Source organism: Arabidopsis lyrata (assembly GCF_000004255.2).
Source record: "Arabidopsis lyrata subsp. lyrata unplaced genomic scaffold ARALYscaffold_7, whole genome shotgun sequence".
Classification (NCBI taxonomy): Eukaryota; Viridiplantae; Streptophyta; class Magnoliopsida; order Brassicales; family Brassicaceae; genus Arabidopsis; species Arabidopsis lyrata.
Window position 1 is genome coordinate 4,409,080 of NW_003302549.1, and position 15,151 is coordinate 4,424,230.

The following is a 15,151-nucleotide window of genomic DNA, read 5'->3' on the forward strand; positions in this document are numbered from 1 at the left end:
AATATATGCTTTATGCGTAATCTTTGCTGATATATTCATTGCTTCCCCGCTAGTTCATCAACAGCACATGCAACGATCGCCAGTCTGAAAACGTCAATGCTCCTATAATATTGAATAGGCATGCATTAAAAATAAGTTTTCTCAGTTTATAAAATCGGCGTCAACTTTTTATTATTATGCATTTTATGTAATAATAAGCCGACTTAATTGTTGATATCATAAGAAAATTAAACCAATTCGAATATAAATCAAAACATATGATTTAGTCGTTGTAACCGATCATGATTTAGTCCGAGTATTATCTAATTTTCTTTGTTGATTTACTTAGAAAACTATCTTTCTTAAACCTCTAGTTTTATCATGTCGTCTTATAATCACTGATTCATTAATACCGATCGATTAAAGCAAAGCTGTTCTTAATTTGAAAATAAAATGATCGGATCTGGAGAAATAAAGGTCACTCTATATAAAAAATTAAAATCTGAGAAGTAAAAAAAGTTCACATGGGGTGGTTCAATTAAAACCCGAAACCGCACTAACAGTGACGTGTAAACTGAAGCTCTATTACCGGCACGGTCCTCCATGTTCGAATTGAGATGAGTCGTTAAAAGTAGTAAATTACCAATAATACTAGTATTAAATTCTCCTTTTTGTCGTTAATACTAAAATTAGGAAAAGGGTAGTATATATTTTTGGAAAAGGAAAAGAGTGAGGGAGATCCAAATGCTTAGATTCATGTGAACTGAAACTGTGTGAAGCCGTTTGTTTGCTTTGGAAACTGAAGCCTTCCCCATGTTTCGTGTTCCTTTTTGTTTTTTCTGACCACAACACTACCACTTCACTTTCTTTCTTCCTTACATTCGAAGTTAGTATTTCTTTTAGCTTCTATTCATACAGTTCGTATGACAGTAAGAATATTTTAAAATTATTCTTTCTATTATACTACTCCATCCGTTTCAGTTTAGTTATCGTTTTATGATTTAAATTTTGTTTCCGTTTTAGGTTTTCAATGCAAATGTTTGGTGAAAATTCCAATTTTATTCCTACTGTTTTAATATTTTGGCAAATGAATTTTTTTATAAAATATATTAGTAAAAGGTAAAACAAAAAATTTAATGTTTTTCTTAACTTGTGTAAAAAAATCTTAAACGACAACTAAAACGAAACGGAGGGAGTATAAGTAAACAATTATCGTTTCAAGATTCAATGTACATTTTAGGTAGACCATATGTAGTTTATCTCTATTTGAAATTAAATATTGTAAAGAAAGAACCTATAAGTCTACATAGGTTGTTTGTTTCAAAGATATATGTATAAATAGAAACTTTAACCTTTTTTTATTCATGTGGAAAATGTCGATACGATCTGTATTTTGAAACACGGATGTAATAATTCAAGTGTACGTACGTATAATAGTATGAAAAGTATTAGGTATGTACCAACATTAATTAATATGTAAAAGAAATATACTAATCACTCACTACCAATTAAGTCTAAGTTAAAAGCTACTAATAAATTATTACAGTCCAAAGTAGGAACTTGTTCGAAATGAATGAACGAAATGAATGAACGGAAATCAATAAAAATATGAAGACATCTACCGTAATATCAATTTATTAATGGAAAATTTAAAATCATATTTTGCATTCAATATTTATTTTACAATTTCTTATGAAGATAAATGGCTGAAAGAGTAAACTAAATCTAAATTTTATAAAATAATTGTGGTGTACTGTTATCAATAACAAAAGTGTTTACTAATTGCGAATTTGAAACGCAATCCCAAAAGCATAAACAAACATGGCCTTAATAACGACTTAAGTTAAGAGAAGGTCAAACAAGATGTGATACCATTAACTAGAGGTTTCCAAGTTGGTTAATAAGAAAATCAAAAGCATATGATTAGCCGAATATTTTAGACATTTAATTTCAAAACTAATCTATAAATTAATTAAAACAAGATTCCAAAATGTCATCAACACCTCTATATATCTCCCTAATCTCCAAAAGCCACCATGTCTCCATAACACAACTAACAGAGATAGATAGACAAACACCAAGAACAGAGCCATTTCTTCTTATTTAGTTTCCGCCATGGAAGCCAAGAAGTCAAACAAAATCAGAGAGATCGTTAAGCTTCAACAGATCCTCAAGAAATGGCGAAAAGTTGCACACGCATCAAAACAAGCCAACAACAACAAGATCGACAGCGTAGATGACAACAACAACAACATCAACATGAACAACAATGGAAGTGGAAGTGGAAGTGGAAGTGGAAGCAAGAGCATCAAGTTTCTGAAGAGGACACTATCCTTCACAGACACAACAGCTGTTCCTAAAGGCTACTTAGCTGTCTCGGTGGGGAAGGAGGAGAAAAGATACAAGATACCAACAGAGTACCTTAGCCACCAAGCTTTCCACGTGCTGTTGCGTGAAGCAGAAGAAGAGTTTGGGTTTGAACAAGCTGGTATCTTGAGGATTCCTTGTGAAGTTGCCGTGTTCGAGAGCATTTTGAAGATAATGGAGGACAACAAGAGTGATGCGTACCTGAGCACTCAGGAGTGCAGATTCAATGCCACGAGTGAGGAAGTGATGAGTTATCGCCATCCTTCGGATTGCCCGAGGACACCATCTCATCAACCTCACAGCCCAATGTGCAGATAGCTTTTTTTGTTTTGATTTGCTTGTTGCTTTGAACCATTCTTCTTCCTCTTCCCCACGTTCCCACTTTTTCCCTTGGGGATTTGGACTTTGTGTACTACGCAACTTCAATGAGAAAAAGAGAGAGATAGAGAGATTTTTGAATAATGGAATGTACAAACGGATCATTTGAAACAAACCAAACAATGAATACCACTGCTTTTTTTCTCTGCCCTGAATCAAGGAAGTAAATGAAAACCACAATACCTAGATCTCTATTGTTTTCAAATATCATAAAAGTCAATCCATCATGAAACAACTCTGGAAGTGAATGTATTACATAGCTAGTGTAACAGGTTACAGTTTCCTTTTTCCAACATCTTCATTTGTCCTTTTAACTCTTAGTAGAAATCAGACCCACAACATCCCAAATTTCCATGTTAATTGAAAAGACTGAACCAAGAGGTGGTGGTGCAATGATAAGCAGGTACTATACTCTAGTGGCTAGAGCGTAAACTCGGGCATCTCAAAAGTTCGATACCCGCTGAACTTACACTTGACCAATGTGCTATTCATATGGCAGTTTTATGTTCCAGGGTTAGGCTTAGGGGACTTTGTTACAAAAACTAAAGCAAAAGGTTCATGTTATGCATCCTACACTTTTTCCGGGAACTAGCCATGATGTTGCAGTTATGCCAAGTAATCAGAGAGCTAACATAAAGTAATAGAGTAATTAACATCAATTTAAAATAGTGTAAAAAGATGAGTACCTACGGAAACGTACTTGTAAATCATCAAGTGGAGACTCTGGTTGTTAATCAATTTTGATAAACAACGTACAGTATCCTATGCTTTTACAACCGAAACTAATGCTACAATAAGTACAATGAATATAATAACTAGTCACATCATCAAAGTCACATTTTCTCTAAACTAAGTACCCCTCATTATTGAAGTAACATGCACTTAACCATTAATCCCTAATTAGCGTACGGCAAAATCGAGAAGGAATGATCTTGGTATCCTCCCAAAATCAATCAAGATTCAAGAGAGAGAGAGAGAGAGAGAGAGAGAGAGGAGGTATTCATGGAATGATATGTCCTCTCTCACCTGGTTTAAGAGGTGGTCAAAGTCAAAGCTTAAGCAATGAGATCTGATAAAACGGAAAGGCCACATGACATCCGCACCCTGAGACGTGCAACCATCTAAAGCAATCACTCAATAATGCATGTGTAAGTGTAACATCTCCTGAACCTGATCTCGAGGATAGTAGTGATATGAGCAACTTGAAAGAAGTGCATTATATATCAACGACAGCAAGATCCAGCAAGAGATCTAACATGAACAACCAGGGTGAGAGAGGACATATCATTCCTATGACTCATATATTTTCCTGCTTTTAAGAAGATTGGTATTCAAAGAATAGAGAAACAGGGGAAATGCCTATTTTCTAAGACACTCATCATTTGCAAGCCCTTTCAAGTAAAAAAATAAACAGTAACTCTTCAGTGAAATTACAAAGCATAAGAGGTCGTCTGATTACATGATCATGCAAAGCCCAATTCATGTCTCGCTATTAGTTTCACAAAAGCATGATCATTCTGTTTCTTTATAATTTCCCAAGAAGCATTGTTCCACAAGTCTTATTTCAAGTGAAGCAATGTCTTTTATTATGAAAAAAAAAAGGGGAAGCAATGGCAATCATTTTAAATAAGTGCAACTGTGCAAGTACCCAAAAGTCACAGCAATCAAGTATATCAGAGAGTGAATCATCAAGAATCCAGAGGTTTTCCATTCTCAAGATCCTGCTTAAAGAATGTTTTGAATGTGTCGATCCTCGTCTTAGCTTCTGGTAATCTCCTATCTTCCAGAAATTTCTTGGTCGCTGTTACGAAATCTTCCTTGTCATGTCGTTTCCATTCCTAACATAGTTTAACATGTATAAAGATTTGAACCTAAAAACAATAAGCAAGAATATAATAGAAGATTTCAAACCTCGAAATCCCATTCTCCATAAAGATCCGGATCATCTTTGTTCTTCCATACATATGTTTCGACTTGCAGCTTCTCTGAAGTATCCTGCAGATGACAAAGCATCAAGAGGTTTATATCAAAATCTGATCTAACAAAAACCTAATCCAAGATGTAGGAATTAACTGTTCCGATCAAAAAGTAATTACCGTCAGCACCACTTCAACAGCCTTTCTGTCATATTCAACATCCTCAAACTCATCTAACATTTTCAGTTCATTATCTGTTATTCCCTTAAGCACCTTCAAGAACAACAAAGTTTTCAAAACTCTGAGAAACCTCAAAAATCAAGTACACAAAACAAGTTGGGAAGCAAAATGATCTCTACACAATAACAACACTACACAAAGAACAATGGCCTTAACGTTTCTCTATGGATCAAAATAATTGTCCTAGTTTTCCATTTGTGACAAAAAAAGGGAATCAGGGATAATTAAAGAACCTTTCCGGTGACTTCTCCGGTACCGTCTGGTAGAATTGTTGGATAAACACGACCTTTGAGTTTAAACCTGTGACTGAAAATCCCAGAATCTCCATTAATCATATCATCAATTGGATCAAAAAAATCGAATGAAAACAAGACAGATTGAGTGAGAGAGAAACGCACAAGCCGGAGAGGACGGCGGAGACACGGTCAGGGACGCGATTAAGAAGCACGTAAACGACTTCGGGCTCCTGGAGACTGCCATAGACAAAGAGATCATGACCAGCTTTCCTTGACAACATACTCTCTCACTCTGTCTCTCGCCTACTACTACTGTACTACACATAGAAGAAGTTCGAGTGTCCATTGTCCGGCCACGTGTAAAGCACATTGACGGTTGTGATTACTACTGGTTCATGTTTTTTATTCAACATACATTTCTTGGAAATGTTTTGTGGTTCAATAAACTTAAACAAGATGGCAAATCAACTCGAGAACAGAGGAATTATAACCATAGCCATAACAAACACGATATCCATTTTAAAAAGATAGATCGGGTCATTACAAACAGAGTTTAAAGTCTTGAAGACACTGCAAAATGTAATGAAATATCTAAAATGTTTGCCCAACAGAGTAAGATAATTGATTGTTGTTTGCCGATCACATGGCCATTGGTTCAGGACCAGCGGCGTTTAGGATGTCTAAGAGTGAGTTTTGGGGCTCCAATTCCTCGTGCCAAAGCTGCAACTTATCGCCAGGGTAAAAGTTTCTCGTGACTCCCTCTGAGTTGATCTGTTCAAAAGCATCAAAAGCAGTTTGTCAATTAAGTTCCATTAAGGAGGTTACATAAGTCTCGTTTTAGTGAGCTATTGGTCAGAGAGATATCTTACTATGACAGTCCGTACGACACCACCACTGGCTCCATCACGGGCGATGGCTAGTGAAACCGCCTTCACAACAAGTTGCTGCAATATACATACAAAAGCATAAATACAACAGCAAAGACCAGTTATAGTAAATGGGTTTTGTGAGATTTATGCATATGCAGATACAAAGATCTGAACTGCCTTACCTCGGCTTCTTCTTTGGTCATGTTTTCTTTCCAGGCCTGATCGAAGAACCCGTAAAGATAGCTCGAACCAGAGCCTACACAAGCACACACAAATCCATTAGTTCTTAACCGAAGCTAAGGTATCATGCAAGTAAATAGCAAAGATCACTTAATCAAATAAAGCTATGTTAAAACCTAAAGATCATAAGACTCATAACAATATGGTTTTTTACCTCCAATGGCAAACGGTTGCTCGACTACAGTTCCACCAAGTGGGATCCCGTAGATCTTCCCACCCTCATACTTATCCCATCCTCCAACGATGAGACCAGTTTGGAGCATGTTCTGCTCAACAAAGACAGACAATGCTTCAGTCAACAATCCATGTAATCAAAATAAGGAATGACCATACAATAACACACTGGATATGATTCGGAGTATAGAAAACTGAGATACTTCTTGAGCACTGCATACAGTAGCTATAGAACAGACACTTTCTACATTTTCCACTAATAATGGCCGTTCTTCAGACTAGAGAACAACCATTACAACAACACCACGAATAAAAAGAGAATCATAAATACTAGCATGCTAGGTTTGACATGTAACATCAATCTCTATGCCCCCAAAATTTTCAGCTTTAGTCATAATAAAGCAATAAAAAACACAAGCAAATTGTCAAAACTCCAAAACAACAGTTATCAGTGATTGAGTAGAGCATGTTCTCATATACAAGAAAGGACCCTGGTGGATAATGGAACAACATCCACATTCCCCACTATTAGTTTAAGTTGCTGGTAAAACAACCAAACCAAAGAGCAAGCTTAATAGCAAACCTGTACCTTGTTATTATATGCGAGCATCCTAATAAGGTTGGCAGAAACCTTTACAGTTGCAGGTTGTCCGAGCTGAATTCTGCAAATCATAATAAAACAAATTATTATTAATCGGATATATAAGATAGCATAAGTATCAAGTCATGTACTTTCGTCGAATCAAGACACTCACGTATGCTGGTGAAGGAAGTAACGGACGTAGTCAGAGACAACCTGAGAATCAGCAGCCTGCAAAAGAAACAAGAAGAGCTTATTGTAATCAGTAAAATACATCCGAGAAACCGAATTGCAAGTAAAATAAGAACAGCAAACATCCGAGTAAGAAACCCAGTAAGCAAAAGAGATTCAAAACGAAGTCTAGCAAGGTATATAGTTTCCACAGAACAGGTCAAACAAAAACAATAATGAAATCCCTAAGGGAGATTATTACCGATCCAGAGCGGCAGACGTAGACATTGTCTGTGAGTTGTGTGATCTTATCAGAAGCTCGATTCGCTACGTACATCCCTGCGCGAGTAATTCACAACAGATCCCAAATTCATCAGCTTTCTCAAAATTTCCCAAAGAGAACAATCGATTAGGCTTATTCTCCGTTCCGATTGAAACGAAACAAAGCTCAAAGACAAACCCAACGAAACCCTAGAAGAGTAGAGAAGGGGGGAAATCTCACCGGTGCTGGTACGCGAGTCGGCTCCGAGGACGACACCTCCATTGTAAGTGACGCCGATGATGGTCGTTCCCATGGAGTGAGGCGCATCGAGATTGAGATCCATCGCTGTAGAATTGGAAACTTCTGAGAAACGAAAAGAAACGCTCAGTTTTGCGAGTAAAAATTAGATTCCGGTGATGACTGATGAGAAGAAGGAAGCTTGAAATATAAGAACAACTCTGGCTTATACCCCAAGTCGGCCTCTTTCCTTTTTTTCTTTTTGGTTTTACATTATTTTTATTAAGTACATTATATTAAGCAAAGATAGAAACGTAAAAGCCCCATGTCTATTTGTCCTCATGGACCTTCCAAATACAAGCCCAATATCTATTTGTCCTCATGGATCTTCCAACCAATAATGGTGCTCTAAAGGACGTGATCTTATCAAGGTTTTGCTTCTTGTTGAAATGTGACTGATGAATTGTTTGGTCTTTTAATAATATGATCTAAATTTTGATGTTGTTTTATCTTTTAATAATATGATCTAAATTTTGTTTTAACATATTTAATTTTCTTCAAAAGGTGCACAAAACTAGGCACTCGTTAGGACAACACACAAGACGAGAGTTCCAAACACACAAAGATTACACTTCTCTATTAAGAAATCAAACTTTGTTATTATTAAAAAAAAAAAAAAAATAGACTTGATTGCACTCGTCTCTAAAGCCAATTAAGAAGAAAACTACAAGAGCTATATTGTAGTGGCAACAGCTTCTGGATGATGAGGAAGTATCTGATGAGCCGTGGGGACATTGTTCTTCGACTTGTTAGCTACACGGCTTGCTCTTGATTCCTTCACCGGTGTCACCTTCTTTGTCGTGGACTCTGCGAGAACCTTCCTCACCTCGTTTGCCAGCTCTATAACATAGTCCTCCTCATGCCCTGTGTGAAACAAAATGGCTTAACACATCAAAAACAATGTCTATCTTTTAACCATCAAGCTCAGAACCTTTTGACTACAAAGCCTGAGCAGATGTTTTTCAAGAGTGATTTGGTTTGGGGTTTTAATTTGCAAAAATTTGAAGTCAATGTGTGCTATTCGCATAAAGACTTCAATTTTTTTGCAAATTAAAACCCCAAACCAGTAATTCCTAATCATGTTATAGAAAAAGGGAGCTTGGACTAACCGATGTCGTGCATTGCCTTCTCGAGCAAGAAGAGATAATCTCTGTTGTTACCACATGGTCCATTGGCTGTCGCAATTTGTCTTTGAATACACAAAACAACAAGCTAGTGTGAGGACAATAATCTGGCATATAAATTATAGGAACAGAAGAATTTGGTCTGGACGCTAAGTGTTTACCTTGCCATGTCTTCTAATGGCGCAGGTCCAAGGTAATACTTGTTGGAGACCTTGTCTGGAGTAGAAGTGAATCTGAAGATTGTAAAGAAATGCATCCATCACAAATCACAACACAAAGAATTGTAGAAGAAAAGCAAAAGATACAGCAATTATTCGAATAATCGATGTGAGAACAGCTTCTAAAGGACCCGTGTCATATAAAACAACTTACACTATCACTCCAGTTACAGCTGGCTTCAGAGGATCATCTTCCTGTGTAAGAGAAGAAACTTTTGAGGTCAATTTTTAGTAGCATAAGAGAATAACAGGATTAATCAATAATATCGGGCGAGTTGTGACTCACCTTGTAAAAATCTACACATGTCTTGAGATCATATTCACACTCTCGACGTTCCAAGTACTGTGCACAAATAGAATGATCAAAACAAAGGCTTGAACATGAGACATCGATTTAGGTTTCAGATGCAAGGACATACCTCCATAGCCAGACGTTCTTTTTCTGGTCCTCCACGGACACAGAATGCAGTACCCCACTGTCAAGAAAGTATTGGAATGTTAGTAAGAAAAGAATAATGTGTGAGTAAACTAAGTAGACCACATGAACAGACTCTAAGATCCTTAAAATCATATACACATATTAAGAATAGCTACTTACGCATATGGCTTCTTCAGCTTTCTCGAGGGTGCAAGTTCTTGCAGGGTGTTCTGGTGTACCTCTATGATCAATGCAAGCTACCAAGTCAAATGAAAACACAAAACAATCAATCACCAATAGTTTGGAAGAAAAGATGCATCAATCAAATAAGCAAAGGAACCAAATTGTTATCTTCACAAAAAAAAAAACGTGTTACCAAGATCAAAGACACGTTTATATCCCTTGATGAAACCTAACACTTTCTCATCGTAGTGAAATCCTGGGTTCCACACAAGAGAGCCATAGCCAAAGACCCACATCACCATTTTCTGCAGTTATTTGCTGTAGATACACACAAAAAAACAAAATCTAAGATTTAGACACAAATCATGATTCTGTGGATGGTAAATGCCAAAAAAAAGGCACCATGTAGTAAAGACAAGACAAGAGCCTAACAAGTAAGACAAATTTTGGGTTCTCTTCAGGACAGCTCAGAATTCAATTCATAAAAGACACAAATCTTCTCTCTTTTTTTCAATTTGAAAAGCAAGGAAGATTTTCTAGGTAGCTTATGCGTTTCCAGGGCAGTGGTGGTGCAGGTATAACCATAAAGGACATGAATGATCAAACTTTTGGAACAAAGACAAAAAAATCTACTAGTAAACAGTGTTCCCAAAATCTAGAAAGAAGGGAAAAAAAAAGGTATAGACTTTTTCTATCCAGATTTGGTGCAATAATCAATAATCAAACAGAACAGTTAGAACATTTCCTGGATGACAATAAACAGACAGAGAAAATCACTAAGAAGATGCAACAGAAGCTACTTTAACCAAAATGCGGAAGAAGAATAAAAATCAAAACTTTACCCTGGAACACGATCTTTTCGAAGAGAAGAAACAATCCCACCGTGAGACAAGATCTCCTCTTTAAATTAGATAATCCGAGAAAAGCTGAGAAACTCGTGGGAGGAGAGATTGCAGAGAAAGGGTTGAGGGAACGACGTCGTCTCGGTTCGTATGGAGCTGGGAATGATAATGAGACCACTTAGCTCCTTTCTCCCTCCCTCCCTCTCTCTCTCTCTCTCAATCGAAATCTCTTTCTCTCTGCTCTGCTTCTCGAGATGTATTTTTTAATGAGGAGGAGGCGATGTGTGGGAAGCAGTGCATTTATAGAGAGAGAGATGGAGACCGAACCGTGTGATCATGCCACGCATGTTTTTTTTTTTTTTTTTTTTGTGTTCTGCAGATTTTTTTGTCTGTTCCGTTCGTCACGTGACTGGCCGGTGAAGACGCTTGTTTCTGGCCTTTCTAAAAAAAATCTCTGGTTCTCAAAACAAGGAATCTAATGTTAAGAAGAAGAAAAGAAAAAAAAAAGGAATTTGGTTGGAAGTGTCATTCACTATAGCAAAACTTATCAAAAATGCCACAAAACATAAACTTTTTCAAATATGCCACAAATGAACTTTATGAAATAATAAAGAAGGCGAAAATGCCCCTTGACTAAACAAGTGGGAAAGAGATGAGAATGTGTTGAGTACACAATACCCACGTACCTTTTTGTTTTTATTTGTGGTTTTAATTAATTTATATTTATTTAAATGTCAGATATTTGGTATTTAAATAATTTATGCAGATGCAATAAAGATGTCATTTATCGTGAACAACTACTATTATTGTCCACATCTAATATTCGTGGACAAAATCTAAAATCCTTGTCCATATTTGAAACAACAATTTCGAAGATATTTGGCGGACAAGATTTTGAATTAACAGACTTGAAGAATTTTGGTAGACAAGTATTGTTATCCACGTTCGAAACAACAGACTGGAAAGATTTTTGGTAGACGAAAAAACTTGTCTACATTTGAAACAATAGAGTTCAAAGATATTTGGCGGACAAGATTTTGAAATAACAGACTTGAAGAATTTTGGTAGACAAATATTGTTGTTCTCTAGGAGTGTCAAAATGGGTAACCCGACCCGACCCGATCCAAACCCATATGGGTTCGAATGTTTAATGGACGAGTTTGACCCGACCCATATATTTATATGGGTTGAATTTACATACCCAAACCCATTATTGTAGAAATTCATTGGCTTAATGGGTTATATGGGTACCCATATATATGTATAATAAAATATATAAATAATAAAAATCCAAAAAAATAACATAAAATTGTAAACCAACAAAAGTTTTTAAATAATAAATTAAAAAATCTAGATATTAAAATAGAAAAGCATCCTAAAATCTTAAAACCACAAATCCAAAGAACCATAAAACCAAAAAAAAAAAAAAAATAGTCTTAATTTAAAGAACATTTGAATCCTCTTTAGATGCATCCGATTCTCCCGCATCGAATTCTGGCCTCATTCTTCATCTTCGGCTTCATTGTCTACAAACGAGTTGGAAAAAATATTATACATATATTTTACTTTTTACTTTTATTTTTAAGTTTTACTACATCATATGGCACATTTGTTAGAATTCTCAACAAAAAATCTAATTCATAAAGTGAAATGATTTTTTTTTTTTATGGAAACTCATATATCCAAAATCTACACTTATTTAATTTCCCTAATAAATGATAATTGGCTAATTTAAAAAGTGTTAAAACTTGATCTTTGAGGCAAACAAAAACACAGTCACAAAACACAAGCGTCAGAATGTATGTGTTACACAAAGCCATATACATACATTGCCATTACCGACGTCACTGATACATAAAAGAAATAATAACATCTTTTTGGGCTTAGGTTAACGTAAATAAGACTAAACTAAAAAATGTTTCCCACGACTATTGCTTCTTCTCGAATTATACCATAAAATATTTCTAGAAAGCAAAAACTAGATCTCCACAAAATTATCTTTGTTTTTCCAAATATTAAATTGGAATAAATGTATTCTTATATAATTGTTAGGCTTTTTGAGGATTGGACCACTCATCGGCGAGTGTTTCCTATATTGGATAATGAGGTCTTGTAATTGGGGATATGTTCAGTAAAATACATGTTAAAGATGATTAGTTGTTTATAACCTTAAGTGGTTCGCTTGAATCATAGTGAAGATTTTAGTCTACAAATGTATACATTTAATTTTGACAAAGAAAAAAAAAACAAATTGTTTTAGTTATTTTTCTCTTCAAAATCAATCTATCAAAAGATGGAAAATAAAATAAATCAATCTATCAAAATTGTTAGGGCCATTTAAACAAAAAGAAAAGTTTGGGCCGAATTCAATAAAAACGTTTGGGCCTGTTAAACAATAATATTTGCTTCGGCTTCACTCGGTTCCTCATCGTCTTGGATCAAACTTCAGAGTGACTTGCTGACATCGACGTGTCGTCGTTATCCAGAAGCAGTTTCCGACGATCTGGTAATTTTTGATCCGTGTTTAGTTCCTGAATCTAGCTGGAACTTTTGTGGTTCCAAGTTATTCTTCAATTTTGAAAAATCTAGCTGCATTTTTGTGGATTTTATCCGTGTTTAGTTCCTGAATTTGAAAATCGTTTCCCATTCTCAGATTTACTCAAAATTCTGGATAAAAACATGCAGATGCACCTCTTGGTTATTGTTCATTGACAATAGGCTTTAGAGTTTCAAATCACAGTTATGTTGTAATGTGTTGCTGATGATGATGATGATGATATTAACGAGGTTAATGAACCAAATTGCAGTTTGAGCTTTTTTGGATGGAGGAAGGAACTTCGGGTTCACGGAGAACACGGTCTCAAGTTGCTCCGGAGTGGGCAGTCAAAGACTGTCTGATACTTGTGAATGAGATCGCTGCTGTCGAAGCGGACTGTTCGAATGCTTTATCTAGCTTCCAGAAATGGACAATGATCTTAGAGAACTGTAACGCTTTGGATGTACGCAGAAATCTAAACCAATGCAGGAGGAAATGGGATTCGTTGATGTCTGATTACAATCAGATCAAGCAGTGGGAATCCCAGTACCGAGGCACTGGTCGTTCCTATTGGTCCCTGAGTAGTGACAAGAGGAAGTTACTGAATCTCCCGGGGAATATCGATATCGAGCTTTTTGAAGCCATCAGTGCTGTTGTGATGATCCAAGATGAAAAAGCTGGGACTGAATCTGATAGTGACCCGGAAGCGCAAGACGTTGTTGATATCACTGCTGAATTAGGTACACTACACTATCCTTTTCTTGCCCCTTAGGAATCTTAAGAACAAATAGTGCATAGCCGCACAGACAGACTTATTCAGTACTTCAAGATACAGAATGATGAATTTGTCGGTATAGTTGAAATTTATGTAGAACACTTTCCTTTGGGGTTTCCCGTGAGGCTCTATCGTGAGCTAGCATATGCTTATATTGCTCTTTTCGTAGTTACCATCTTTAGGTAAATACTAAATAGAGGTGCATAAATGTGAACTGCTCCATTTGGAGTTACTTGGATCAGTCCAGAATCACTGACACTCCATTTGGTGCTAACCACTCGAATCACTTTGGTCTTAAATTCAGCTTTTGTAGGATCAAAAAGATCAAGACAGCGAACAATTGTCATGAAGGAGAACCCCCCACAGAAGACAAAGAAAGAAGAACCACAGATAAGTCGAGTTCAAGTAAACACTCGAGAGAAACCTATAACTGCAAAAGCAACCCATCAGAAAAAAACCATGGAAGAGAAGAGGCCGATGGAAGAAATCTCTACGGATGAAGAAGAAGAAGAGGAAACAATGAACATAGAAGAGGAGGTAGAAGTGATGGAAGCGAAGCTAAGTTATAAAATTGACTTGATACATGCGATAGTTGGGAGAAATCTAGCAAAAGATAATGAAACAAGGGATGGTATTAATACGGACGACAAGTTGAAGTTCGTGAGACAGCAAGGAGACGAGCTCATCGGTTGTCTGAGTGAAATTGTTAGTACCCTTAATAGGCTTCGTGAAGTTCCACAATAAATCGAGTGATTTACAAGGTGAATAACTTTCAGCTGTAAATGTTTAGCCATTTGCTTCTTTGGAATCGTAATAATAGACTTGTAGTGTTTCAATAAGCTGGCGCTAATTAGATGTTTAAATATAAAAACTGTACTCTGTGTAGTATACATTCAAAAATGGTAAATAGTAGTAAAATATCGACTTCACTGGGGATCGAACCCAGAATCTCTGGTTTCGTAGACCAGCGCCTTATCCATTGGGCCATGAAGTCTTTCATGCCAAAGAAATAGAAATACATGTATATAATGAAGTCTTTCAAACCAACTGAAAAAAAAAACCAAAAAAAATTGCATGAATTATGAAGCTATGCATATATCCAATGTTATGTAAGACTATCTTACAGGGCTACCAGCTGGTGGATTCGGTGTCCATAAAGAATCCATCCGTGTATAAGATTTGCCAATGTCATAAATAACATAGTACATCATGTCCCTGCCTGATTAGAGAATCTAGGAACAAACAAGGATTCATTCTGAAAAACCTAAAACCAAACAAAATGATATGTCTTTGAAACACAAAAGCTAGAAGAAAGGATCATAAGAGGTTACAGAGCATTTTGTTCA

General features: G+C 36.2%; 6 protein-coding genes and 1 non-coding gene across 8 annotated transcripts; 3 read left to right on the forward strand and 4 right to left on the reverse strand.

Annotated features, from left to right (window-relative positions):
• The first annotated feature begins 1,778 nt into the window (after nt 1-1,778).
• On the forward strand, nt 1,779-2,839 carry LOC9305407 (auxin-responsive protein SAUR63). The gene has a single exon (XM_002867259.2). The coding sequence runs from the start codon at nt 2,095-2,097 to the stop codon at nt 2,662-2,664; it is 570 nt and encodes a 189-aa protein (XP_002867305.1). The 5' UTR covers nt 1,779-2,094; the 3' UTR covers nt 2,665-2,839.
• Nucleotides 2,840-4,123: 1,284 nt separating this feature from the next.
• LOC9303378 (AIG2-like protein C) lies at nt 4,124-5,430 on the reverse strand. The gene is made up of 5 exons (XM_021018351.1): nt 5,279-5,430; nt 5,114-5,186; nt 4,821-4,913; nt 4,636-4,719; nt 4,124-4,562 (listed from the first exon to the last, which is right to left on the reverse strand). The coding sequence occupies exons 1-5, from the start codon at nt 5,395-5,397 to the stop codon at nt 4,413-4,415; spliced, it is 519 nt and encodes a 172-aa protein (XP_020874010.1). The 5' UTR covers nt 5,398-5,430; the 3' UTR covers nt 4,124-4,412.
• A 155-nt stretch (nt 5,431-5,585) lies between these two features.
• On the reverse strand, nt 5,586-7,925 carry LOC9305408 (proteasome subunit beta type-6). Its single transcript, XM_021018349.1, has 8 exons — nt 7,653-7,925; nt 7,413-7,489; nt 7,155-7,210; nt 6,989-7,061; nt 6,380-6,491; nt 6,168-6,241; nt 5,986-6,060; nt 5,586-5,887 (listed from the first exon to the last, which is right to left on the reverse strand). The coding sequence occupies exons 1-8, from the start codon at nt 7,753-7,755 to the stop codon at nt 5,756-5,758; spliced, it is 702 nt and encodes a 233-aa protein (XP_020874008.1). The 5' UTR covers nt 7,756-7,925; the 3' UTR covers nt 5,586-5,755.
• A 255-nt stretch (nt 7,926-8,180) lies between these two features.
• Nucleotides 8,181-10,977, reverse strand: LOC9305409 (gamma-glutamylcyclotransferase 2-2). The gene is made up of 9 exons (XM_021018350.1): nt 10,495-10,977; nt 9,846-9,970; nt 9,650-9,726; nt 9,471-9,527; nt 9,338-9,394; nt 9,206-9,246; nt 8,995-9,066; nt 8,819-8,898; nt 8,181-8,573 (listed from the first exon to the last, which is right to left on the reverse strand). The coding sequence occupies exons 2-9, from the start codon at nt 9,952-9,954 to the stop codon at nt 8,383-8,385; spliced, it is 684 nt and encodes a 227-aa protein (XP_020874009.1). The 5' UTR covers nt 9,955-9,970; nt 10,495-10,977; the 3' UTR covers nt 8,181-8,382.
• Nucleotides 10,200-10,988, forward strand: LOC110226144. Its single transcript, XM_021016801.1, has 3 exons — nt 10,200-10,227; nt 10,668-10,824; nt 10,874-10,988. The coding sequence occupies exons 1-3, from the start codon at nt 10,200-10,202 to the stop codon at nt 10,971-10,973; spliced, it is 285 nt and encodes a 94-aa protein (XP_020872460.1). The 3' UTR covers nt 10,974-10,988.
• Nucleotides 10,989-12,891: 1,903 nt separating this feature from the next.
• LOC9305410 (trihelix transcription factor ASR3) lies at nt 12,892-14,676 on the forward strand. Of its 2 annotated transcripts, none has more exons than XM_002867260.2 (3): nt 12,892-13,000; nt 13,302-13,770; nt 14,110-14,676. In XM_002867260.2, exons 2-3 carry the CDS (start codon nt 13,317-13,319, stop codon nt 14,547-14,549), a joined length of 894 nt encoding a protein of 297 aa, XP_002867306.1. In that variant the 5' UTR covers nt 12,892-13,000; nt 13,302-13,316; the 3' UTR covers nt 14,550-14,676. The 2 variants fall into 2 exon arrangements, with proteins under 2 accessions (XP_002867306.1, XP_020873035.1); XM_021017376.1 differs by having other exon boundaries at nt 14,119-14,676.
• A 50-nt stretch (nt 14,677-14,726) lies between these two features.
• Nucleotides 14,727-14,799, reverse strand: TRNAR-ACG. Its single transcript has one exon. It is a non-coding gene; the product is annotated as a tRNA-Arg (tRNA).
• Between the last annotated feature and the right edge of the window lie 352 nt (nt 14,800-15,151).

What these genes read in the sequence shown, in the direction of transcription:
- LOC9305407 (XM_002867259.2), top strand. Translation starts at nt 2,095, where the DNA reads ATGGAAGCCAAGAAGTCAAACAAAATCAGAGAGATCGTTAAGCTTCAA.
- LOC9303378 (XM_021018351.1), bottom strand. Translation starts at nt 5,397, where the DNA reads ATGTTGTCAAGGAAAGCTGGTCATGATCTCTTTGTCTATGGCAGTCTC. An exon ending in CTGTTGAAGTGGTGCTGACG is followed by an intron (nt 4,720 to 4,820) that starts GTAATTACTTTT and finishes TGTCATCTGCAG; the next exon opens with GATACTTCAGAGAAGCTGCA. An exon ending in ATGGAGAATGGGATTTCGAG is followed by an intron (nt 4,563 to 4,635) that starts GTTTGAAATCTT and finishes AAACTATGTTAG; the next exon opens with GAATGGAAACGACATGACAA.
- LOC9305408 (XM_021018349.1), bottom strand. Translation starts at nt 7,755, where the DNA reads ATGGATCTCAATCTCGATGCGCCTCACTCCATGGGAACGACCATCATC. An exon ending in TGACCAAAGAAGAAGCCGAG is followed by an intron (nt 6,061 to 6,167) that starts GTAAGGCAGTTC and finishes TGTATATTGCAG; the next exon opens with CAACTTGTTGTGAAGGCGGT. An exon ending in GTGTCGTACGGACTGTCATA is followed by an intron (nt 5,888 to 5,985) that starts GTAAGATATCTC and finishes GCTTTTGAACAG; the next exon opens with ATCAACTCAGAGGGAGTCAC.
- LOC9305409 (XM_021018350.1), bottom strand. Translation starts at nt 9,954, where the DNA reads ATGGTGATGTGGGTCTTTGGCTATGGCTCTCTTGTGTGGAACCCAGGA. An exon ending in TAAACGTGTCTTTGATCTTG is followed by an intron (nt 9,727 to 9,845) that starts GTAACACGTTTT and finishes TTGACTTGGTAG; the next exon opens with CTTGCATTGATCATAGAGGT. An exon ending in CCATTAGAAGACATGGCAAG is followed by an intron (nt 8,899 to 8,994) that starts GTAAACACTTAG and finishes GTGTATTCAAAG; the next exon opens with ACAAATTGCGACAGCCAATG.
- LOC110226144 (XM_021016801.1), top strand. Translation starts at nt 10,200, where the DNA reads ATGCGTTTCCAGGGCAGTGGTGGTGCAG. An exon ending in CCAGGGCAGTGGTGGTGCAG is followed by an intron (nt 10,228 to 10,667) that starts GTATAACCATAA and finishes AATGATAATGAG; the next exon opens with ACCACTTAGCTCCTTTCTCC. An exon ending in AGAGATGGAGACCGAACCGT is followed by an intron (nt 10,825 to 10,873) that starts GTGATCATGCCA and finishes TGTGTTCTGCAG; the next exon opens with ATTTTTTTGTCTGTTCCGTT.
- LOC9305410 (XM_002867260.2), top strand. Translation starts at nt 13,317, where the DNA reads ATGGAGGAAGGAACTTCGGGTTCACGGAGAACACGGTCTCAAGTTGCT. An exon ending in TGATATCACTGCTGAATTAG is followed by an intron (nt 13,771 to 14,109) that starts GTACACTACACT and finishes TCTTAAATTCAG; the next exon opens with CTTTTGTAGGATCAAAAAGA.